Source organism: Anas platyrhynchos, chromosome 1 (genome assembly GCF_047663525.1).
Source record: "Anas platyrhynchos isolate ZD024472 breed Pekin duck chromosome 1, IASCAAS_PekinDuck_T2T, whole genome shotgun sequence".
Lineage (NCBI taxonomy): Eukaryota > Metazoa > Chordata > Aves > Anseriformes > Anatidae > Anas > Anas platyrhynchos.
The window spans coordinates 180,638,583-180,664,166 of record NC_092587.1 but is presented as its reverse complement, the minus strand read 5'-3'; the positions used below and the strand labels follow the sequence as shown (position 1 = coordinate 180,664,166).

The 25,584-nt window shown below is 37.4% G+C and overlaps 1 protein-coding gene across 2 annotated transcripts in view; it reads left to right on the top strand.

The window, feature by feature from the left end:
• The window catches only part of LOC101798073 (complement C4-A), a 54,332-nt gene that overhangs the window by 16,124 nt on the left and 12,624 nt on the right, over nt 1-25,584 (top strand). For both annotated transcript variants that reach the window (XM_005018336.6, XM_027470782.3), the window contains 25 exons: nt 440-522; nt 1,481-1,568; nt 3,405-3,510; nt 3,689-3,812; nt 5,598-5,713; nt 6,357-6,524; nt 7,258-7,455; nt 9,167-9,358; nt 10,373-10,522; nt 10,923-11,049; nt 11,410-11,481; nt 12,329-12,532; nt 13,043-13,154; nt 13,384-13,454; nt 14,055-14,194; nt 15,166-15,378; nt 16,661-16,712; nt 17,939-18,019; nt 19,058-19,261; nt 20,759-20,834; nt 21,197-21,353; nt 22,789-22,887; nt 23,171-23,339; nt 24,324-24,490; nt 24,901-25,059. In XM_005018336.6, coding sequence (XP_005018393.4) covers nt 440-522; nt 1,481-1,568; nt 3,405-3,510; nt 3,689-3,812; nt 5,598-5,713; nt 6,357-6,524; nt 7,258-7,455; nt 9,167-9,358; nt 10,373-10,522; nt 10,923-11,049; nt 11,410-11,481; nt 12,329-12,532; nt 13,043-13,154; nt 13,384-13,454; nt 14,055-14,194; nt 15,166-15,378; nt 16,661-16,712; nt 17,939-18,019; nt 19,058-19,261; nt 20,759-20,834; nt 21,197-21,353; nt 22,789-22,887; nt 23,171-23,339; nt 24,324-24,490; nt 24,901-25,059 — 3,328 coding nt within the window. The remainder of the gene's footprint in view (nt 1-439; nt 523-1,480; nt 1,569-3,404; nt 3,511-3,688; nt 3,813-5,597; nt 5,714-6,356; nt 6,525-7,257; nt 7,456-9,166; nt 9,359-10,372; nt 10,523-10,922; nt 11,050-11,409; nt 11,482-12,328; nt 12,533-13,042; nt 13,155-13,383; nt 13,455-14,054; nt 14,195-15,165; nt 15,379-16,660; nt 16,713-17,938; nt 18,020-19,057; nt 19,262-20,758; nt 20,835-21,196; nt 21,354-22,788; nt 22,888-23,170; nt 23,340-24,323; nt 24,491-24,900; nt 25,060-25,584) is intronic.

Sequence of the window (25,584 nt, the reverse complement as noted above, 5' to 3'; positions counted from 1 at the left end):
ACACTCATGATAACACTTCTGTAAAGGCTTAGCTTGTGAAGTGTAATACCTCTGATTTGAAACAGGCTTAAGCTTTTACTTAATATTCAACGTGTTTTTGCATGCTGGCCTGATTTTGACATCACAATGAAGAGAAGCTATAGGGAATACATAGTGAGATCTCTATTTCTGTGGGATTTTCAGAGCCATGTTACATGCAGTTAGCAAATATGTTGCCTTCCAGTTCCTCAGGATGTCTTCTGGAGTGCTCCTTAGGACTTTTGGCAGTACATTGCTGGCTCCTTAAAAAAAAAAAAAAAAGTTAATAAATTGGTTTGGGAACAGATAAAAGAAAGGAAAAAAGAAAGGAAAATAGTAATATTTAGCAATAATTTAGATATGTTAAAATCATAAAATATCTGAGGAATCTTAACTATTTTCTGCTGAATCTCAACTTTAGGCCTGGAAGCTGGAAAATCAAAGCCTGGTTTAATAGTTATGAAATGTCCAATGCTTCAGTGGAATTTGAAGTTAAAAAATATGGTAAGAGAATATTTAATTTGGATAATATATATGAGGCCATTGCTCTTAGTTACAAGATATACTGCAGTGATAAAACCTGACTGTAGTTAGGTACTAAGGACATGATTCACAATGTGTTCAGTTCCTCATGGCTATGTCTGATTTATGGAAGGAGAATTTTTGTGTGTCTTACACATACATTTGGAATAACAAGCAACCAACAACAACAAAAACACATTTCATTTTTATACAAACTCAGCAACATTTGTCACAAATCATCCTTTCTCAGAGATGAGCTATTAAAACCATTCAAATGCTGGTTAAGATCTTCATTAAAGACTAGAATGGAAAAAAAAATAAAATCTAGCCATTTTCTCACAGTGAAATGCAGTTTAGAGGATGATTTGAGTTGTCCCCACATTCAAAAAATCTTTCTGTAAGGAAATACATGTACATAGTGTAAAAGAATAAAATCGTAGAAATACAAAAATTTGAAGGAATAAATGACTTGATATGTGTGCTGAAATTATGCTTTCTTGAAAATTTTAGTATGTTTTGTTCCTTTAAAACAAACAAAGAGAAACAAACCCCTGGACTTTATGAAAATGTCATTTTAACAAATCTATGTGTTTTTTTTTTTAGCTAGTAGGTAACTAGTAACAGAGCAGTGGATCCTACTGCATCCCCTGTAAATACCTATGTCGAGGATCACATAATAAAATCAGAAAATTAGGATTTTCTGGATTACCATCATGGGATAAATCCATTTTTTGTGCTTCAAGACTGCTTCATTAGGTGAACCAAATAAGAGTAAGGGAAAGTGATCAGGAGATTTTTTTCAGAATGCTGATCCAAACTAAAAGGTAGTTCCATCCTCTAAGGGGGTGTTGTAACATGCCAGGAGTTTATGATATGTTTAAAGACACATGCCATGACATTTTGTTGTCTTTTTTTTTCTTTTTTTTTTTTTTTCATGCAGAGCTTCCATCTTTTGAAGTCAAGCTCATCCCACTCCAGCCATACTACTCCATCTGGAATGAGAACTTTATATTTGATATTGAGGCAAAGTAAGTGTGTTTAAATAGATGTTATTTTAAGATGCTAATAAGTAGGTAATGAACTTTGCTGCTTCCTCCTCTCCTCATCATTAACAGTTAACCATGTTCAGGCTTTCCTTGAATCTGACTTTAGTCTTGCATAATCTCTGTTTCCTCTCCACTGACATTTGAGGCATCAGTGTAAAACACTACATGGGTCCAGGTGGTGGTGACCTAAAATGGAAAAAGATTTTCTGAATGCTTTATACTTTTAGAAATAGGATGGTGGTTTAGGATTCTCCTCTGTGTTGCTATAAAAGATTACAGACAAACTGATAGGCTGTTTTCCTTTATACTTTTTGGTTTAAAAATTTAGAAACAATCTAAAGCCTCAGATGTTGCTATTTAATGCAATTCAAACAGAGATGGATAAGTTTGGATGTGAAAATTTGGGGGTATGAAATCTCCACAAAGCCCAGTGAAGTTTGGAAGTAATAAACTAGTGTTTATTTGAGAATTTTGAATTAATGTCTTGCTGTCTCTGTGGTGATTAAGTTAGGACCTGGTACAGGTGTTTTTTATTTTGGAAGAGAAATAAATTGTGTGAGAGGAGCACAGGCAGCTGGTTTTCTTTCATAGCTGGGAGGAATCTTTTCAGTTTCAAAGAAACAAGGACCATTTTACTGCTTCTGTTCACCTTTTTATTTTCTTTGGTTTTGAGGATATGTATATATATCCTGTAATATATATCCTGAAATAAGGTACTCTGCATTATCTTAGTAACAATGATATAATTATCCTGCTTATTTCTCCCTATTTAGACAAAAGCTCAGACATATTTTAGGACAATTTTAATGCGTGAGAAGAGAGTTGAATGCACACTATCAGCTAGTAACGCTAGGCCTTCACTAAAAACACCTCCTTAAAAATGTCAGCACCTCCTGGCTTTTTCAGATTAACCATGTTCCTTAACATTCTTTAAAGATAAAATAAAAAAGGGATCACAACAAGTTATTGTAGTTTATATTGTTAAATTGTTGCTAGTGTTAAAGATTGGGTAAGTTTTATGCACATAAATAGTACCCAAGATACAGGAAGGTGAACAGTATAAAATGTATTAAATACTCATTACTTATTTTTTGAGCCATTTAAAAAAAAAAAAAAAAAACTTACTGTACCTATTTACTTTTAATATTTTGATTATTAACGGTGTGCAATTTTTTGTTGCATAATACTAAAATAACTGCATAATTGTTGCATAATACAAAAAAAAAATACAGGAATAACTACTTGTTTATACTACTCATATCCTCACAATTAATGGTAGGATATGTTATGACAGAGAGTTTAAGTTCTGGTAATTTACTAATACAGAACAATTTTTTTTCATTATATCAAGGTATTTAATTAAGCTTATTAGTCAAAGCCCCCTGGAGTAGTGTTTTTTTGCAAATATACATATAACTGAATAGTATAACAATATGTTCCTGATTACTCACTGTTGGGCAGTAATTTGCATCATCTCAGTATTTGATGGGATGGGTAAGGAGGAGATAGTCAATACAGAAGGGAGGAAAGATCCAGGTATTAAAATTGCTAATATAGTATGCAGATTACAGTAAAAAAGCCTCATCTGCAGTTTACTCAATATATTTTTCAGGATGTGAAATCAGTGCTTTGTACATGGATATCTTACAAAAGTCTTCCTTATCAGTGGGTGGGACTATTTTTCATTTACAAGCTATTAGTTACAGTCAGAATACCCACAAATATCCCTATTTTATTGCAGCATAAAATTAATAGTCTGATTTATGCTCACTTTTATAAATTTACTGATTAATCTCCCTTCTTTTCTTCTTTCCAAAGGCACTCTTATGGAAAAGGGATTCAAGGAGCTGCATACGTGCGATTTGGAATAATAGATGAAACTGAGAATAAAGTCTTTCTTCCAGGCCTGGAACAACAACTATCAGTAAGTACTGGAGTTCAGTGGAATTATTGATATTTACCCCAGGTGAGCTGAATATTGTAAGAAGTCATCAAAAGATAGATCCATGTATTACCACAGTCATGCTATGAGCAACAAATTTGTGCTAATCACAATAAACCAGCAAGGGCTGTCACTATTTTTTTTTCCACTTCTGTTTTAGATTCAAAATGGAAAAGGAAGAGTTACTTTAAATACATCACGTTTGGAAGAAAAACTAAGTAGGAGTATTTCTACTCTAGAAGGGTTTCATTTATACGTTGCTGTTACTGCTGTAGAAACTGCAAGTGAGTATACAGTGCCTTAGCTGATGCAGCCTGTAATATTTATGTTGATCTTCTTCTGGGATGATCCTTCATGTGAGAGAACTTGGCCCATATTAAGCAGCCCTGTGAGGATATCTAAGATATTCTAGACTATCTGAAGCAGCATCAGTCACCTCTTTGGAAGCAACTAAATTGCTTCCCTTGAGATCTTGTTTGAGCACTTGCTTCAGCCAGGCCTACTCCTTACCTACAAAGTTACTAGCTGGGCTCTGTGCCTTAACTTGCTTTGCTCCTCAGCTTGTTGAGCTATTGGTGTAAAGGTGAGACATATACCACAGCCACAGTGTGATGTAGAAAAGGATGTAGCCCTTATGACTCCTGCTAGTCCTCTTATGCCTTCCCACATTTTTATCAGACTGTATTTTATTGCCATCTTTCCACACCTAGTGCTGCAGTAAGCCATCTACAGAAACATTCTGGTATTAGATTATTAGTTGACCATTTCAACAGTCCCCCTAGATTCCTATTGAAAATATGATGCCTAGGAGATCATCTTCCCAACATACCAGCTGGCCAACAACTGGCAGCAAACCCTAGCTCCCTCTTCTGGGAGCCACTTAAATCAGACCTAAAACTGAAGAACCCCATTCCCACCTCATTATAGCCTCCCATGAGGTAACTGTAGAGCGATGGAGCTGACCCTTCAAACTTAGACAATATTTGTCCTATTGTTGTTTAAGACGGGATTGGTCTGTTTTATTTTAGTAGTCTGGAGTAAAATATCTGGTCAGAGCTAGATACTGAGACACTTGTATATTCAGTAGGCAGGATGGATGGGATAAACAGTACTCTAGGGGTGTTGGTTCCCGCTGACTGTAAAAATAGTTTAGTTACTCAGCTTAGAATTACTAGAATCCTAAAAAATATCCTAAAAATCCTGAATATTTATTAGGATTCCTTAGAATCTTAAAATTATGTCAAATGCATTCCAGCTGTGCACTTCCTCTCCTCTCCACACACAGGTTGTCTCCACACTTGCAGACTTGCTGGCTTTAGCGTTACTTATATGCATGACAGGGCAAGACCAGTGGACTCTACTGGCGCCTTTGAAGCTCAGAGCATAAAAAGTAAAAAATAAGGACTTTGAATGTAAGCTCTTTTTTTTTTTTTTTTTTTTTTTTTTAAGTCATGTTTTTAGAAGTAGCTGGAGGAAGTGCTTTAACTAGAAATTAGCATCTTAGATGAGAAACAGATGCCAGTACCAGTAGCCAAAACTGAAATAAATAAATAGATAAATAAACAAAAACTTTCAGAAAATTAGAGATTTAAGTCCCTCTACTGATTCTGAACGACTTTTTCATGAGATTTTACACAACCTTCTCCCAGCAACAAAGCCCAAGCTGGTCAGAGAGGCAGGACCACAGCCTCAGCACCAACAGTTGTATCCATGCATTCCGTGTCTGCAAACGCCTTGTACCAACTGATGTGTTAGAGGTGAATTTTTGTGCTGTGAGGAAAACAGCCCTTTGCAGCTCTCCATTTCCAAGCTGTGGAGAGCAGGCAGCTGCCAGTGCCATCCTGCTAGAGCAGCAGACACTTGGAGCTGCCCTTGCACTGACCCTGCCCTGGTTGGTCCGTATCCATCTCTTCGTCTTCTCAGGACTGAAGATCTTTGGGGAGAGTTCATATTTTAATTTGCTTTATATGCACTGCTTAAAATGGGATGAATCATAAAAATGGAAAACCATAATAAGCAAGTAGATAGTTACTGCTCTCACAGCAACATATACTGTTTGGTATTAACAGGCGGTGAGATGAGGGAAGAGGAACTCAACAACGTGAAGTTTGTGAAATCTCCTTATGTGGTTGATCTGTCTAACACCAAAAAGTACTTTGTGCCTGGAGCCCCCTTCTCTGTTGTGGTATGTAGTATTTAGCTATCTGTTCTTCCATAGCAAGGGATTTATATCTGTTATGTTTATAAAATTCTTATCTGATCCAGTGGGAGTTCTGTAGGAGAGACCTTCAGGAACAGGACCAACAAGGAGCTACTGTTGGTGTTTCTGGTTTGTCTTCAGCTTGAACAGGGAAATCAAAGCCAGAAACTTCTGTGTTTCTGTTCTGGAAGTCATCTGTGTACTGTTGTACTGCAATGGTTTATAAAACATGTAACAGTCTCTTCCTCTTTCATTATGGAAATGTTAAAAGAATCACATTTCATTAGATCAATCCTATATCAAATTAAAGTTCTGAAAAATGAAATACAGGGTGTTTACTTTTTTCAAAGTGCATTTAACTTTTTTTTTTTGAATTTTTAAACTTCACACCTTCAGGTTTTCCTACAACATTTTCTATAAGTAATTAAGGCTAGCAATTTATCTAAAAGTAGATAAAGTAAACTATCTCTGGGATCTGATGAGATCTGTAACAGATGCTACATGAAAATATGGAGCAGCTGTTAATCTGTGTTCATTGATTTTTAACTTAGAAGGAGTCCAGACTTAGTCAATCACTACCCTTCCTTCAAATAATGGAAAAAGACTTTTTTTTTTTTTTTTTAAATAGGCCTCTGTCACTTTGGTTGATGGCTCTCCTACTGCCTCTCTGTCTGTCACTGCTACTGTCACCTCACCTGGAAAGTCCTCCATGAAGAAGACTGCACCTTCTAATAAAGAGGGCCTAGTCCAATTTACATTTGACATCCCTGCAGATGCCCAAACACTTCAGATAATGGTAAAGAAAACCCAAACATTCAGGTTTAAAAACATGCTGTTGAGAAGAGCTCAAAAGACTGTTGCAAATGACTGTGAAGAAGTTCAGTTTTCATTGTTAGCACGGAGAAGGGAACATGATTTCTCACACCATAGCTTTGCATAACGTTGTCAAGGTTGTATAAGATATTATATAGACCAGAGCCCTGAGGGATGCCTCACTGAAGTTAATGACATTCTTGTACATCAGACCTTTGGGAATATGTGTATAGATCATGGCACAACTTTGTGTGGTTCAGATGTGCATTTTCTTGGCATGGGGGAAGGGAATGGAACTGTAAACAACAACACCATGAGAAGTAACACCAAATGATGAGAAGAGGCTGTAGGAAAAGTTCATGTCCAATACAGACTCTAGTCTACATTTGGACTATATCAGAGGGTTCAATTATGTGCACAATATAGAAAGAGAAAAAAAGCTGTTGAAGTACCACTCTGTGATCTTAAACCATAGATTCTGATTCAGAAAAAGACAAACCTGAAAACTATCAAGCACAAATATGACAAAAGACCAAATAGCATCAGGTAATAAGTAGTGAAAATCACATGTTTTTACAGATGCCAGGTTCTGCTAATGAATCTTAGTAAAGACTCATTTCATTTCCCAGCATTGTCTAAATAACCCAGCAAGATATGAATTAAGACTGACATTATGGTCTCTTAAGGGACACTTTGTCCTTTTTCTCCCATGACAGGTAAAGGCTGAAGAAGGAAAAGAAAAATTAGAATCACCAGAAGCCAGTATCAGAGCTGAAAGATACCAGTCTACTAACCACAACTACCTCAGCATCAGCATCCCACATACTGTCCTGGCACCCGGAGATACCTTACGTGTTACTTTGAACGACATTCATCAGTCTGGCAGTGGAAAGATTGACTATTTCTATTATATGGTAAATGGAATAGCGGCATATAAATAATTTATTTTGGAAATTATATTCTCTAGAATATCTGTTTATTTACTAATATATAGGAAGCCAGAGGGGGTCCAATGAAGCCAAGATGATACTTATCAAGAGGTTGAGCCAACTGGGCTTCTTAGGTGTGGGGAAGAAGAGGCTAAGAGAGAGTTACTAATAACCTGAAATTACTTGAAGAGAAATTACAGACATAACATAGACACACTTTCCTAGGCAGTACCATGCAATATGGCCATGCCATCCAATATGGACAGGCACTAAATTGAGCCGGGGGCAATACTACAGCTTGAAAGGCTCATTTTGGAAAAGTCTTTTCACTGATGATGAATATAATACTGAAATAATTTCCACAGAGATTTTAGGGAATTGCCACCCTCTGAAGCATTCAACACTCACTTAGAAAAAAAAAACATATCTGATCTACTTACACTGACCAATCTTTGAGCAGACAGTTAGACCAGAGACTGCCACCAGTCCCTTTGTGATATATATATTTACATATATTTTTGGATTCATAATATTTTTTTTTATTATTTTTTTTCTGGAGAAGGAGACATGACCATGAATTTTGTTCTGTAGTTTCTAATAGTGTAGAGCAACTAGGTCAATATGCATAATATTTACATAATTATGTGGGTATACACATTTATTAAAAATACCAAGTTGACAGCCTCCCACTCCTTCCAATCTGAATTCTTTCTTTTTAAAAGTCAGTATTAAATATTATTTTTATTATATGATTCTTATAAATACCTTTTCTTCAGCTATTACAAAATTGCCTACCTTGTTGTGAGCAAATCATATGTATAGCTATATGATTCTCTCCCCACAAATAGAAAACCTAGTCATATTCTAAAAGATCTTGAATATCTCAGAAAATGCCTGTTGTAGTTAACTACTGCTTATTTCATGAATAATACATGCTTCTTAAATTGCCGAGGATCCATATTACTTCCATCTGATATCAGTTAACAGGCAAGTCACTGTCATCTCCAACAGAATATGTCATGAAGGGCCATTGAAGGCTTTGGCTATTAGGGTCTTAGATAGAATCCTGAAATTAGACCCAAAGATAGTTCTGTAAATGCAAAAGCCAGGATACAATTGTGCTCAGCCAGGACCAGGCATGTGAGGTTATTTAATGTGCTGAAGGAGACAAATGTATTCATGGATACATTCCAGGAGCAAATCTGTTGAATGTCAAATGTGTTTAATTCCCTTTCTCTCTCTTTTCCTCATAATTTCCCTTGGCAGCTAAAATTTCCCAGGCTAATAAGCATCATGAGCAACAGTTCCCATTTATTTTTAATAGGACTTTGATACTTTGGAATAATTGCATCCTGAGGAGTTATGTTTAGGTTTGCAGGGGCTGTTTTAATTAGGGGGCTCGGCATAGGGTTGGAGTTGCTGCTTCTGGGCATTGGTAAGGTACATTTCTGGGCATTGGTAAGGCACTGGGCAGGCAGGGTGATGAGGACACTGTTGGAACTTGGTGGTGAGACTCTCTCCCAGATTTTGGTCCTCTAAATGAAGTCTGTGAGGATTTCATCAGATGGCCCCAGATAATTATATCCATTATATATATATATACACACACATATATATATATAATGCAAGGTACTGCCCAATCTATTTTGTTATCACTATGTTCATTCACTCTCTTATGTTTGTTTCCACTTTGCAGGTGGTGGCAAAGGGACAAGCTGAGCTTTTGGGAAGGGTCCCCTCCTCAAACAAAGCTATAAACCTCAAAATAACTGAGAAGATGGTTCCCAACTTTCGCTTCTTAGCTTACTACTTCGTTGAAAACCAGGGCCGTCAAGAGATTGTTGCTGATTCTGTATGGGTAGACGTTATGGACGTCTGTGAAGGAAAGGTACTTTCAAAGCAAATAACTTCTGATTCTGTATTCCAAAATGATAATAAAAATCACCAGAGAGAGTGCAGACCTGAGGCTGAAAAGTGAAAGACATGATGGACATTTTCATTTTTTCTTGAAAAAGACAATCATCAGGATTCTTGCTAAAAGGTAGAGATGGGGAAAGACTCCCAGGGATGCTATCAGAGGCAATCTTCTTCTATAGGACAGGCTGTGCCTCAAAAAGATGAAAAATATGGTTTCATAGAGGTAAATCCCTCTATGTATGTGCATAGATAATAGAAATCCACAGGGAAATACCAGCAGGACTCCTGAGAGATAGAATCCCTTGAGAGCTTTGTTTTTCTGCAGTATGATTCATCAAATGAAGGAAAGTGAACTTATAAGGAAAAAAAAAAAAAAAAAAAAGAATTTTCAGTAATTTTGAATTTTTTTTTGTATTCTTTTCTGAAACTTTGTAGCACTTCAAAAGCACTTCTTAACAATTATTTCTAGTAGAAAAAAGAAATGTGGACAAAACAGGAGTCCTTCTATGCTTTCCTTTCACCTTCCTCCTCCTTCTGGTATTATAAAATAATAATTTAAAAAAAAATAATTAATTTAAAAAAAAAAAAGAATATTTTTCACTAGAGCATGAAACTCAACTGCTGAAAACTGTCAGCCATCCAAAATTACTTTTGTTTCCAATGGAAAGCAATGAAGAGTTTTTTCAAAGCTATATTGAAAGCCCTGGTTCAGCAAAGCCCTTACACATACTTTTAATTCACATTGGTGCTTATGTCCCATTGAAAGGTAATGTCCAATATCATGCACATACAACTTTAAAACTTCCTCTTTGTCCACCAGTGGGAGGTATCTTTCAGAAGACAGGATCCCAAGCAGAAACACTGCATAATGGAAATGTATCCCAGCCTCATGCTGGTGACAGACACAGCTGATAGTATTCCTTGCCCAGAGTGTTTGCGCTTTATTAACAAATGTGACATTTTTGTTTCAATATTTTCTGTTTAGATTAAAGTGAGAACAGAACATCAGATGTATGAACCAACAGACAGCATCGATTTATTGATTGAAACGGATCATGCAGGAACAATTGCCTTAGCTGTGGTTGATAAAGCAGTTTTTATTCTGAACAAGAAAAATAAACTTACAGCCAAAAAAGTAAGAAAACTTTAAGATGAAAGTATCATATCTACTAGTCAAGAAAAATTTTCCATGACTAATGAGAAGATTAAATGAAACTAGTGGCTATTAAATCCTTAATCAAATTTTTGTTAAACTTGAAAAGGTTTTTCTCTTGCAATTTTAGATTTAAAATGAGCAGTCAGAATTTCCATGCTACATCAGATGAGACTATAAATTAAAAAAAAAAAAAGCATTAATTGAAATTATGTGCCAACTAAAACATTCCTCAGCTTTAATCTCACTTTCCAAGTGTAGTTCATCCCACCAGTTTGTTTTGCTTCTACAAGTCAAAAGTAGTAAGAATTTTATAATATAAATAATAATAATAATACCCTTGCAAATGTGTGCAATTCATCTATGCTATTTTATTTGGCAGGTATTTAATGCAATGAATTCGTATGATCTTGGATGTTCTGCAGGTGGTGGTAGAGACAGTGCTCAAGTTTTTACTGATGTTGGTCTAGCCTTTTTATCAGATACAATTAAATCCAAGGTTCGGGAAGGTAAGTGAAATCTGTCTTTTGCTTTAGTTGTTTGTACAAATCACTGCACATCTGGGGAGGCTGATAGCTTGAAAATCAAATCATTTTATCATGTTGTTGTTGTAAGAACCACCTTCCCTCTGGATTTTTCTTTTCCTTTTCTTCCACTGGGTGATGGGAGCTCAGACAGCCCAGATGTTGGCTGATGGTCCTTTGGCACCCAGCTCATCTGGGATCAGCCAAAGCTGGCTGGGGTTGTAAGGTGCCTCTGCAAAAGGCAGGTCTTCTGTGAATGAGGTGGGTCCTACCACAAGTGACCTGAATGGTCAGGCTATTATTGCCATAGCGTCATTAAAAAGCTCTTCTCTTCTGCTTTCTCAGGGTACATGTGCCTCCGAGCTACCGGAAGACAGAAGAGATCTTTGGATTTCCGGCAGAAAATTTCAGGAATTGGTATGTTCATTCAGCTAGGTTTCCTGAAAGGCTATTGGGAGAGGGGATCTGCTGGGACAATAAGTAAAGGACACCAAGATAGTCATAGTCCCAGTTGTTGTGTTATGTGATTTAACCTAGAACATGTGTGTATATTATGCCTTGTGACATGATGCATCATCTATCAAAACAAACCAAAAAACAAAGGCAAAGATCAGTCTGGATAGGCATGAAAACTAGTTCACCATCTTATAATAAACCCAGATGTGAAGTACTTCAACTAGATATCATGTTATGGAATCAGTTTTGGCCTTACATTTTTTCAAACTTATTTTTATAGACAGGAGTTGTTTTATTGCCTCTCCCTCATTTTTTTTTCCTTGACATTCTGCTTCAAAGTTGTGTCAGCTTTGGTACTTGTGTTCCAAGTAAGAGAATTGCCAGCACAATATTGGACCTAAATTTAAAAAATATGCAATAAATGATTTCTTTTTTAAATGTTCCTTTAGACCAATTTCCAACAGGTGATTTTTGGTATTTCCTTGACAGAAGACACAAGGGCTTGAAACACACAGCTTTGACTATTTCTATCATGACTTCTAATTCTAACATATCAAGGGGACATTTTTAATTCACAGTCTCAATTTGAAGTGAAGCATACACTAGAATACTTGAGACAGTGTAGGAACTATGCTTTGCTCCTGTGTTTGTGGACTGATTTTAGAATGGAAAGTAGGTCCCTGGATGCAGGTAGACTGTTGCAATATTAATAAACTTAATATTAACTGCTAGTAATGACAGGAATGAACACAATGAACACTTCCTGCTGCTTCCACAGCACTAATTCTGGGCTTTATTTACATTGCAGTCAGCAAATATCAAGACCCTGGTCTACGAAAATGCTGTGAAGATGGAATGAAATTAAATCCCATGAGGTTTTCTTGTCTGCAAAGACTATCAAAGGTTGCTGGCTCCCCTGGATGCAAAGAGGCTTTCAAGACCTGTTGTGAAAATGCCACAGCCCTCAGGAAGGAGGCAGCAAAGAAGAAAGTCAGAGTGGGCTTGGCACGATGTAAAGAATGGTGATATGCAACTGTCTAAAAAAATGACCCTTCACTGGGGGGGCAAGGGAGGGCTAAGGGTTGTCTACACTGCTACTGTCACCAAAAAAAAACCTTCACATTGAGAATGACCACATTCAGAGTGATCTCTGCTATCATGTTTCTCATTCGCTGTCACAAATATGTGATGGTGGGAACATCTTTGCCACTTATTAGTTAAGGGGAGTAGGTGACTATTTTCTTGTTTGGCAGCATGCAATTATTGAACTTAGAAATAATTATTTTTTTTTCTTTTTTCCAATTAAAATCTTTAGTCATTGGTGGTTTTTTTTTTTTTTTGGTTTTGTTTCATTTTGTTTTGTTTTTGTTTTGTTTTGTTTAATGTACAGGATTAAATCTGTATGAAGTCTTTTCATTCTGAGTGCTTTTCACACTACCTTCTCTCTGTCAGATGCCCTGCTAGACAGTGTAAGGTCATCAGCCAAAACCCTCAGAAGAGAATCCCCACCTTTGTTTTTCAGACTTCGATGAAGAAGAAGAAGTATTTGATGAAATGTCTCTCAACTTACGCAGTTATTTTCCTGAGAGCTGGTGGTGGAATTTTAAAGAAGTGAAAAATCCTGGAAATCATAGGTACTGTGTTACCTGACTAGATGAATACACCTAAGTTTGTACAGTAAAATGTATATAAATATCAGTTGCATATGTTATCTGATACAGAGGAATTTAGAATATTTGCAAGTGTGTTGTCTCAACAACTGAGGGATTTTTTTCCCCTTAAAATATTCAAAGTTTTGCAAATAGCAATGTTTACACATATACACTTTTCTTAATACATTTTTTTTGTGTGTGTGTTTCTTAGTGTAACAAACATTGCTCCTGACTCTATAACTACCTGGGAAGTCCAGGCAGTAAGCATATCTCCCGAGAAAGGTACGCTATTGCTATTCTATTGGGTTACTCTGTGCGGATGAATAGAGAATGTGTAATTTTCAAAACAGATGTCAAGTTGACAGGGTATGACAGTCTATACTGAAAAGCTACTAGGGGTTTTTACCACGATGTTTACTTCTCTCCTCTTTCATATCATATTAAAGCTGGAATTTAAAGGATAGATGTATATTTACAAAAACAGGATGAAATGAGCTACAAAGGAAGATGTACCGAACACTCAGAAGAGTCTTCTTTTCTTTCAAACCTCTAAACCTTCTAGTTTATTTTCCACACAGCTGTTATCTTACACAAGAAAGGCAGTGGTGATAACACTGCTTTGTATTTTAATTTTTGAGGGAGTGAGTTCTGACCAAGGGTTCAGTGATGGTCATGGAGTTTATTTACAGAGCATGAAGAAAGGTCATTATGTTTTAAAGTCAGCTTTTGCAGGAAGGCTGGGTCACTTTTCATTCACAGAAGCTACTGACATCACTGCCAATTTTTACCTGTTAAGAACCATGTCCATAGTTCCAGGCACTTTTATTTGACTTATGTTAAATGTGTAATTCACAAGTATGCTTTTTTTTTTTTCTATCCCAGGATTTTGCATAGCTGACCCCCACACCTTTGATGTTTTCAAAGACCTTTTTGTGTCCTTGAGATTACCATACTCAGTTAAACGACATGAACAGCTGGAAATAAAAGCAGTGATTTACAACTATCTGCCTGAAGATCTCCAGGTAATATTAGCATCGACTAGTGTGATATAGATAGATGATTAGATAGATAGATAGATAGATAGATAGATAGATAGATAGATCTCGGAGACAGACTCAGTATAGGGTGATTCATGTATATTGCCTATTGCTAACAGATTAGAGCAATGAGAAACTAAAAGTAAACTAAAGACACCTTCCCCCCATCCACCCTCTTCCACCTCCTCTCCCCAAGCAGCACAGGAGAACAGGGAATGGGGGCTGTGATCAGTCCCTGATGCTTCATCTCCAATGCCCCTTCACGGTCCCTCTCTGCCCCTGCTCCCCATGGGGTCCCTCCCACGGGATGCCGTCCTTCCCAAACTGAGCCTGTGGGCGCTGCCCACAGGCAGCAGCTCTTCAAGAACTGCTCCCACACGGCTCCATACCACAGGGTCCATCCATCCCCCAGGAGCAAACTGCTCCAGCACAGGTCCCCCACAGGTGGGCGGCAGCTCCCCCCAGCCCCCTGCTCCTGCGTGGGCTCCTCTCCATGGGCTGCAGCTCCGGCCCAGGGCCTGCTCCTGTGGGGCCTCTCCATGGGCCCCAGCCTCCTCCAGGCCACATTAATTCTGCTCTCCCAGAGGCACAACCAACATCACTCACTGGCTCAGCTCTGGCCAGCAGTGTGTCCCTTTGGAGCTGGCTGGAGCTGGCTTTTATCTGACATGGGGCACCCTCTGGACTGCTCTTACAAAGGCCACCTCTGCAGCCCCTCTGCTGCCAAAAGTGCCATGTAAGGCCAATACAAGCACAGGAAATTCAGGGGAGCTGATTGGAAATCACTTTCGCTCTTGCAAAATGTCTGTATTGCTGTTTCCTTTTTAAGCAAAAGCAAAAGTCCTGTGTTATATCTGTTTCTCATTTCCCTCTCTTATCTCGACGTGGTGGAGCTGAGCATTTCCCCATGCGGTGATGTGCCAGCCCTGACTGCAGGCCTTGCCTTGTCCCCGCAGGTCACAGTGACGATGGATGCAGTGAAGGGGCTATGCACTGCAGAGGCCACAGAGAAGGCAGTGCAGCTGAAACTGCTGGTTAAGGGGAACTCTGCAACACCAGCCTATTTCTCAGTTGTTCCTCTGATTGTGGGAGAAATTCCAATTACTATTTCTGCTTTTGACCAAACTTCAGGGTACGGTGATAGTATTAGGAAGAACCTCAAAGTTGTGGTAAGTAGAGCCAGTTGAGGGTGGACACTTCATGAATATATATTGCTCCTCAAATACAACATTCTCTATGTGTGGAGCTCTTGTGGAGGGAGTGATATCCAAGAAACATAAGGCTGGAAGCAATCTCATGAAACCTGTTTCTCAGCAAGGACTGAGCTACAACAGGGGGAAGAAAAAAAAAAATGGAGGAAGAAAATCTGTGGTGAGCTTGTAAGTAGTATACATGGAAAGACAAAAAGGCATCCTTCTACCAGTAGCATTGCAACAACATCCTTTGCAGTCAGTGTACATTTCTTAATCTTTAACTTCTACCTGTTTAATCAACATTTGCAAACAGTCTTTCTTTTATGAAGCCAAGATTGAAAATATTCATCTAGGAATACTTTGAGAAGCAGCTTCTGCTAAACATAAAGTTTAATACTATTATTGTATATGTAGTTAATGGATCTCCAAGCTTATCGATTGCAGAGGTAAAACACATGCAGGCAAACAAAGACATTGTATTGATTATTTGATATATTGGTTCTTTTCTTTTTTTTTCACTTTGAAAATTGAACTTTAGTCTTCTCTTCTAAGCCTTTTAAAAAAATAAATTACTTTTCAAAAGTCAGCACTGATCTGCACAGACTCATTACAGAATTGAAGTAGGACACTGAGAGCCCTTTTCAATCCACACAAAAAGTGCAGAATATGAATCTCTGCAGCATTAGTGCCAAGGTGAGACCTTGTGGGCAAAGATAATGCATGGGATGCTGGGGACTTGCTGTTGTTACAGACCATAACTGTTCTGGAGCACAGAGTTTAGTGGTACAACATAACTATCTGTAGAAAAAGCTTTATTAAAATACAGGCTTTTTAATGATGAATGTGTGGAAATCAGAAGGGAAAAATTTTTGAGTTTTACCAACAAGATAAACTCAGAACTCAGTGGATTTCATAGAAGAAAGGTTTATATAAGTAAGTGCACCTGTGAAAATGACTTGTATAGTCACAAAGCTGAGAATAGACTTTAAAGTTTCATTTTTCTGGTTTATCTTTGGTTTCATCAAGGGAAATGTGTTGGTAATAACAAAAAATCAGTATAATTCATTAGTGTCTCAACTGGGAAAGTGAAATTCTGATTTCAAGCTTCATTTTTACCTGGAAAGAAATTTTACTTCAAAATGACCTATTTCTGCCATCTGCTGGTATAATGAAAAGGTAGAGATATGGTTGTCTTGCAGCTTAATCTCAGGTGTGAGTGGTGGCAAAAGTTTTGACTTTTCTTTCTTCATTTACACAGGCTGAAGGTGTATTAGAGAGAGAAGAACAGACCTTTTGCATTAATAGTGACGGTAAGTTACACTTAGGGGTTAGATACATACCAGGTCTGGGATAGGAATAGGGGTTGTAAAGCCTGATGTGAATATCTGACAGCTGTGATGAAGCATTTCATAAGGTAAAAACACTCTTCATCCAAAACATAGTAAAAAACAAAACAAACAAACAAAAAACAAACAAACAAACAAAAAAAAAAAAAAACTTAGGAAAGTGTCGTGGTTTAACCCAGCCGGCAGCTAAACACCATGCAGCCGTTCGCTCACCCTCCCCCCTCCCTCTCTGGGACGGGGGAGAGAAATGGAAAGTGAAGTCTGTGAGTTGAGATAAAGACAGTTTAATAAGACATGAAAATAATAATAGCAATAATAACAATAACATTAATAATAATAATAATAATAATAATAATAATAATAATAATAATAATAATAATAATAATAATAATAATAATACAATGGTGATAATAGTACTACTAATAATAATACTAATAATGTGTACAAACAAGTGATGCACAATGCAATTGCTCACCACCCGCTGACCGATGCCCAGCCTAACCCCAAGCAGTCCGCCTCTCCCCCGGCTAGCCACCCCTATATATTGTTTAGCATGACGTCAGATGGTATGGAATACCCCTTTGGCTAGTTTGGGTCACCTGTCCTGGGTCTGTCCCCTCCCAGCTCTTACTGCACCCCCAGCCTGCCTGTTGGCAGGACAGAGCAAAAGGCTGAGATGTCCTTGGCTTAGTATAAGCACTGCTCTGCAACAATTAAAGCATCGGGGTGTTATCAGCACTCTTCTCATCCCAAGCCAAAACACAGCATTCCACCAGCTACTAGGAAGAAAATTCTGTTCTAACTGAAACCAGGACAGAAAGAAAAATAATTTTATTCTCAATGTCTGGAATTGATTTGTGTTACATCTGTGTTTATACATAGCATTTTTAAAATATTAAGTAGGCCTCTATTTTATTCAGTAATGGAACTTAACATAGATTTAAAAGAATCAAATAAGGAATTGAAATTAAAATCTTCCTTTAAAGCAAAAAATACTGTTGATTAAAAAATAAAATTAAGAAAGATAAGCATCTTCTTTCATAATTTTCATTTAATATTTCTGATAACAATTCTGTTGTAAATTTCATCAGCTGTAAGACATTTAATTAAAAGTATGTTTTAAAATTGTACTGTACTTTTTTATGCTTAAAGAGTTTTGATGTGGATCTCTATTTATTATTTATTTGTAGTTAAGTCCCATACACTGGATCTGAACAGACCATCTAATATGGTACCAGGTTCTGACAGTCGTGTATTTGTTAACCTGAAAGGTAAATGTTATTTTCCATCAATAAATTTCTGTGGGTGAGAAGAGACACACACCTTGTGCTGTTCATTTCGGAACACCAAGTCTTCATTCCTTCCTATTTTTTTTTACCATGATCAAAATGGTCTCCCTTACATGCCAGAGTCACAAAAGAAAACAGCCCCTAGTTTAATCCAGTAGTTCACCGCTTTCTAATTACTCCTTCTCTCTTGTATTGGATATAATACTTTTATGCAGTCCATCCTGCCTCACTGCACTGAGGCTAACTTTCTGGGAAGGCCAGAGAAGAAAGGAAGAGTTCACTTTCTTTGGTAACTCCACACTGCATGACCCCTGTAGAAATTTTCTTTATTCTTCAGAAATAAGGATGCCAGACTCTGATGTATAAATTCTGGAAAGATCTGTTTTTCTGAAGAGAAGAATCATATATTAATTTAATCAAATAATCTTATACATACATATGCTCATGCATACATATTTTAAAAACATCTAATATTCTTATTAAATATAAAAATTATTTTTCTCAGGAACTGAGAAAATAAAACAATAATGCATCCTTGATGCAAAGACTATTCCATTTCAAATCCTTGTTCTAAAGTATGGGCATACTTAAACTCATTAAATGAGAAAACTGTAGAGGGAAAAAAAAAAAAAATGCCCCAGAAGCTTGACATGATTAAGGCATGATTTTTATTGTTTTTTTCCCATCTGTGGGAGGATCAAGTCTGGTTTGACAAGACCTTTCTAGTCTGAACCTGAGGCACCAGTCTTTCCCCTGCTCCTTGCTTGCCTCCCTCTAACAGCCTCAGGACTCTTTCTCTTCCATCCTCCTTCATTGTCTCCAGCTTTCCCAAGGGGTGGGAGCTCACCCTTGTTCTTCTCCAACCATATAGACATAAGTGGCTGCAAACTGTTTAATAATGAGATACAGGCAACTGTGTAATCAGGGCGTGCTCGGGTGTCACTCTGTGGTTAGTATTGCATTTATTCATGTTATACCAGTCAGTTTGAAATATAGAATGTCTTATGTCTTTTACAACAGGAGATCCCATGGGTGATTCTGTTGAAAACTGTCTTAGTCTCGATGGAATTGAGAAACTTATTAAGGTGCCCACGGGTTGTGCCGAGCAAACAATGGTGAAGATGGCCCCCACAGTCTATGCTATTGAGTACTTGGATGCCAGTGATCAGTGGAAGAACTTTAATCCTGAACGTAAGGTTGAAGCCATCAAGATGATTGAAAAAGGTACACAGGAAAAACACAGACACCAACTGATACTGGCTTTGTTATCTCCTTGCCTTGCACATTAACCACTGCTGCTCTCAAAAGGAGTGAGCCTTGTCTTAACACAGTCAAGCAGAAATGCCACTGACAACCTGCAGATGGACATGAGAAACAAAATCAGTGAGGAGGATTTAGGTGGTTGTCTGCTTGCATCTGACATTGCAGAGTGTTGGCATTCACAGTCCACCCTCTCTCTTGCTTAATTTAGAAGTGGAAAGTAAAATATGAGCTGATCAACAGTAACTCTTCTCAGATCAAATAGACATAAATGGGCAGTTGCAGAGCAAGAGTCATTTCAGACTAATGCAGATGTGCACAAGAGACCAAGATGAATCATGTTCTAAAAATATTATTTTCTATCCCCCTGGGTCACAGATATTGACTAAGATGACCAGCTCAAATTTAGGCATCTCTGCTACAGATGTCTGTTTTTGGCAAAAGCTTTATCACTAAAGAAACTCCCAATGGTAATCATACTATTACCATTCTCTCTTGCACACTTGGATATTCACTACATGAGCTAGAAAAACTCCAACAGCCTTGAGCAGAGCAATGGAAGAAGTTTACTTTGGGAGAGGACAGCTGAAGGGCTGCTTCTTCAAAAGTCCATTGCAAGACGTGGTCCCAAGATGATGTTAAATGCACACCAAAGCCAGGGCCACAGCATCTGGAAGTGGAGATGTCTCAGCTCACAGGCACTAACACTGGGCTTGAATGCTATCAGTATTGTACCAAGTATCATGGATCTTTTTAATTGTAGTGGTGTGCACATGGCATAAAGCCTACTGAAGAAGAAAGGTAAAAATAGAGATTAAAAAAATACATGCTAATAGTTGCTGAATGGAAGTCGTTGCCTGTTTACCTAAGATTGTCCGAAGTGACATGATGTCTTGCTACTTTTATAACTCGCTATTTGTTATAACATATGTATAATGATATAAACACCAACATTTAGTCTTTAGATTATGTTTTTACTGATTCTTATTGAAGAACATCACTGGGGTAGAAAATGAGTTGTGTAGAACAGAGGCAACAACTCATGATTTTAAAGCATTCATCTGATATGGGTAGATATTTTCTATGCTTTTTGATTCCATGCACCATAAAGTCAACAGCTTGGCAAATTGGGGAATGGGGAATAATAATGGGGAATAAGCCTCACAAGATTCACCATGCAGAAAGTGCCTTGGTAGCCATGTATCTATAGAAATCTGCAGTTGTCAGGTTGTTCTCATTGCTCTGTTAAATCAGACAAAACAAAATAATGTTTAAATCTTGCGTTTTTTCTGTGTAAAAGTCTGCTGACACAGGTATTTCATCTTTGCTGTACTGGTGAACATCTCCATGCACACATCCACTAGTCAATGATGAACACATCCATGTTAATACAAGTGCTGTAAATATGGCCAAGAAATATGTGTATCTTCTGAGCAATTATATGGTGTCTTGTTCCCACAGGTTATACTAGACTGCTTGAATTTCAGAAAAATGATGGTTCCTATGGAGCGTTTAAATCAACCCCCAGTAGTGTATGGTAAGCATATTTTTCATAATCAGCTTTTTTTTTTTTTTTTTTTTCTCCATAATACCACTGCTGTCATTTAATGCATAATTATTGGGGGTGGTGGTCAAAATTTGGTGATTGTGGTGTTGCATATGTACTTTTGTCAATGGATAGTGAGTCTTATAAGTCTCTGTGAGTGTTTAGACCTTGATGAAAAAGAATTATACTGAGCCCCAGATTATTTTCCATTTGCCACAGTGTTCACACTATCATTGTGAGTACATTGTATTGAATGTGAGTCTACATACAGATTGAGAATGTTTTTTTTCCCATTAATATACTCATCTATAAATATATGTCAGCACAACTTTGGAACGTTTTCTTTTGTGCAGGTTAACTGCTTTCATTGTTAAAGTACTCACAAGGTGCAAAGAATACATTACTGTTGAAGACAATCATATACGCAATTCGATTACCTACTTGCTTACTCAGCAGCAGGAAGATGGTTCATTCCACGACCATCATCCAGTATTGGACAGGACTATGCAGGTAAGTCATTAGTATTAAAAAGATTCTGTTACATCTTTAAGGTTGCTAGAGATCACAAGGAATATTCTGAAATGTTGAGTAACAATACATGTTTTTAAAAGAAAAAAAAAAAAAACAACACTGCAATGTAAGTACAAATTCTGAAAATCTGTGATGTAAAATGAGTCTGTTAACAGATCCATCAGAGAAACATGGCTAGGATGTCACCACCTTTGTCTTTTAATCCCATCTTGGATGATTTTACAGCTGACCTGTACCTCTAGAGGATGTAGAAAACTAGCTCTGAAATATTTTTGCTTGGTAAAAATCATGCTTTTTATTGACAAAAGCTATAAATTCAAACAATCATAACTTACATTTGAAGGGACCTCTGGAGGTCATCTAGTCCAGATTTCATTATTTAATGACTCTCATGAAAAGCAAAAATCTTAATATTTAATCAAAATTTCCAAGAGTATATGCTAGCCTACACATCTCCTATAAGTATCCAGAAAAACTAAATTGTTACTCTCTATGCATCTAGGGTATAAAAACAATATAAACCTTCCAGAAACCATTGAAAATGAAGATATCTTCACATTGACCTTACAAAGAAAAAAAAAATATATATATATATATTGATTATATAACTAAAATCAATAGTGTGGATTTTACCCTCATGCCAGTTCCACAGCTTATATAATGATGTTAAAAACCATCTCAGGAACTGGCTAAAAAGCTTTTTAACCTTTGTTTATGCTAGCATACTTATCTTCTATTTCACATTTGCTTCAGGAAGTGCTCATAATATTTTTGTACAGAGACATGAGTCTCTCCAAAGAAACAATCTGTCCTTCTCCAAAGGGTAAACATTTGGGGCTGAGTGAAACAGAAGGGTAATAATGATCCTATTGTCAAAGAAAAGCATGAGCAAAATAATCAGAAAGAAGAAAAGAAATAAAAATGCACGTCTTCAGGCGGAAAAAAAAAAAAAAAAAAAGGAAAAAAAAAAGCTACAGGGGGCACTGTGTTTACTGTGTTTAGCTTATCAAGAAGAGTGGGAAATGATCTCGTAATGGTGAATAAATGCTTTTACAAGGGAAAGGTTCTTCGTTTTAAAGTGCTTTTGAATATATAGGGAGTAGCAGACAAGAAAAAAACAGTTGAAGCCAGGACCAGTCCAAACAAAAACTGCAAATCTTTAGTATTGAGATAATTACATTTTTTATCACCAGATGAAGGATGTGGTGGGTTCTCAATCTCTTAACATTGCCATAGTAGAAGATATGCTATTAGACGGACACAAGTTGTTGAACAAAATTGAAGGGTGAAACTGCATGTTTTGTGGTTAGATGTTTTCACAAGATCCTCATCTTCATTAAAAGTAATTTTGTACACTTAATCATAAGCAAGAACATGTACGTTTTACTTTTCCTTTTCATGTTTCATCTTCTAGGGTGGCATTGGGACAGCAGAAGAGAATTTGGCACTGACAGCTTTTGTAACCATAGCATTGCAACATACTCTACAGATTTACAAAGAGTCACCTGATGTGGTAGGAAACCTATCTATAACCTTGAAGGCGTTTTCACAATGGCATGTCCACCCCACTGTCTTAAAGTACTGTGGATGGCAAGGTCTGTTTAATACATCTGCGGACAGGAAAAAGTGCAGTTGCCAAATGTACAGCAAGGTGTTTTGAGCTACACACTCCATCACTGATGGCTTTAATCACAAAGCAAAAATTATTAAAACTGTGTTAAAAATGACTGTACTAGTACTCACTAACTGTTAGTAGTCTTGATGAGCTTTTCAGAGGGATCCTATTGTTTCCACAGGTACAAGCTGTTAGAAGAGCTGTAGCTTACATGAAAATGCAACTTCCAAGGAACACTAACTGCTATTCTACAGCCATCACTGCTTATGCTCTGACGCTTGTTCAGTCTGATGGTGGTGAAGCCCAGTCGGTGAAAGAAAAATTAAGGAGCTGTTCTGTTTTTAATCCAGGTACTAGTAACTATTCTTGAAAATTCAGCTAAAATCACTCCTCATAATTAAAGTGCTTTGAGCACTCTGGTACAACAATAAAGCAAAATCAAGTAAGTGAAGGGCATTTAATTTTATAAAAATGTGTATGCATATGTGCAATATACTTAAGTATTTTAATTACATAACCATATATATAATTTGTGTAATCGATATCACTACAAAGTAACAGTTTAACACTGTGTATTTTGCTTGTGATCTTATCTGTTACTGGAGATGGAACAAAACCATAGTAAATAGACAATCATCTTTTCTGCTTCCCTTGCTGTTTACAAAGTTTCTACACCACTAAAGTACATCTTTTTTTCTGACCCTGTCCTCCTCCCTCCCTTCCCCCTCCCCCCCCCCCATGCACACAAAAATAAATGTAAGCCAGTAAGCAGAAACTTTTGGTGGGTTGTGGGAATGAGTAGCTAGAGTAGCTACATATGCAAAAAGTCTAGAATTTGTGAGGAAGAGGAAAGATGCCTTTGCCATCTTCAGAGCTCTCCTTGAGTTCTATGTGCTTTGTTTCAGCTCCACATGGACATCACATCTTCCCCTTCATTTTATGTCTGGGATCAATGCTGAGTCAGTTGGTTGTATGGCTGCACTGCCCAGCTATTAGTTTCTCAATTTTTGAGAAATAAATTACGGTTTAATAGACACAGCTTAAGTGTAGGGACTTACAGAGATAATTAATATGTTTGTCACTGGGTTACCACTGAACACAGTGCTACCACTCCACCGCATGGACATCACTGTACAACGGGGTCATTAGACTGTGATGATTACAAAAGCCAAAACTGAAAATGGCATGTTTTTCTTTTCCATTATTTCTGCTTCCCTATTAATACATTGGTCTCATGACAGCAACTGTGTCTTGTGGTTCCTTAGTGCTATGACATGCAATATCAATTGTGTAGACTTTTACCAAGGGGATTCAAGACTGAGTTATTCTTGCAGAAAAGCAGCAGCGTTACTGGGGAAATGGCAACGATGCAGTCTCGGTGGAAACCACTGCATATGCATTGCTTCAAGCATTGCTCCTGAGAGACCTGGAGTATGCAACACCTATTGCTACGTGGCTGATGGAAAGGAAGAACTACGGTGGCGGATACTGCTCTACACAGGTGCTTCACCATCAGCCCAAATGGTGTTTTGGGATGTGGGAGGAAAATAGTAGATCCCTGATGACTTTATTATTTAGGTTTGAAAGCATCATAGCAATTAATCCTAAACTTCTGCAAACTTTGGTTTATGAAACAACAAAGATTTTGGCCCCTTAATAGACAGTATTATGAGCCAGCAAAGATTTGTAATTGTCAAGGATCAGACCTGCAGTGTTTTGGGGATTTTAATGACAAAAGAAGAAGATGGGTAGTGAAAAAAATAGTCTGTGCAGATGGGGACAGACAGATAGAGGAGAACTTCAAATCAGCAAAAAGGCTAGAACTGAAGAATAGCTTCAGGTAACTAAGCATGTACTGTTGAAATAACCTGTTATGATTTTTAGTTTTATTTTTATTTCTGTCTCATCTAGGACACAGTGGTGGCCCTGGAAGCAATGTCAGCATACAGCATACAGACACTAGATACTGGTTCTACCAATCTAACTGTAAAACTGGGAACACCTGGAAGACAAAATGACTACACTATTGTTTTGACTGGTAGTGATGATGGAATTCAGAAGGAGCTAGAGGTACACAACCATTCATTGTTCCAAGATTTTTTTTTCCTCAAACAGGAGAAACATTGGGCTACTTGGCGCAGTTTTTCTCATGTTAAGCAATTGTGATAGATGAGTCATGGTGGTTTTCAACAATTTAATCTGTAAAACAACCACATAATATTTTTAGAGAGAGAAAAAAAAATCAACAGCTGTTTAACAGGAAAATTTAGAGGCCCTGCACTGCTCCTTCAAGAACTTTGGTGATGTGAACATTCCCCAACAGTGGCAAGGAGCCAGGATCCCATTCAAAATCTTGCTAAGGAGTGAGGAAGGGAGCAGGGAAATATTCTGCTATTCAGTGCGATGGGACCTGTGGACATGTCAAATCCTGGCTACCAAAAGGGAAGTGAAGTCAGGAAAAATTTGTCTCCTGGGCCCCAGAATAGCAGAATAAGACGCTCCAGCCCAGCACATTAAAAATCACATTAGACTTGGGGTCTCACAACCCCTTCCATAGCAATATATTTCCCACGTCTCAATTTTGAGGGGAAAAGC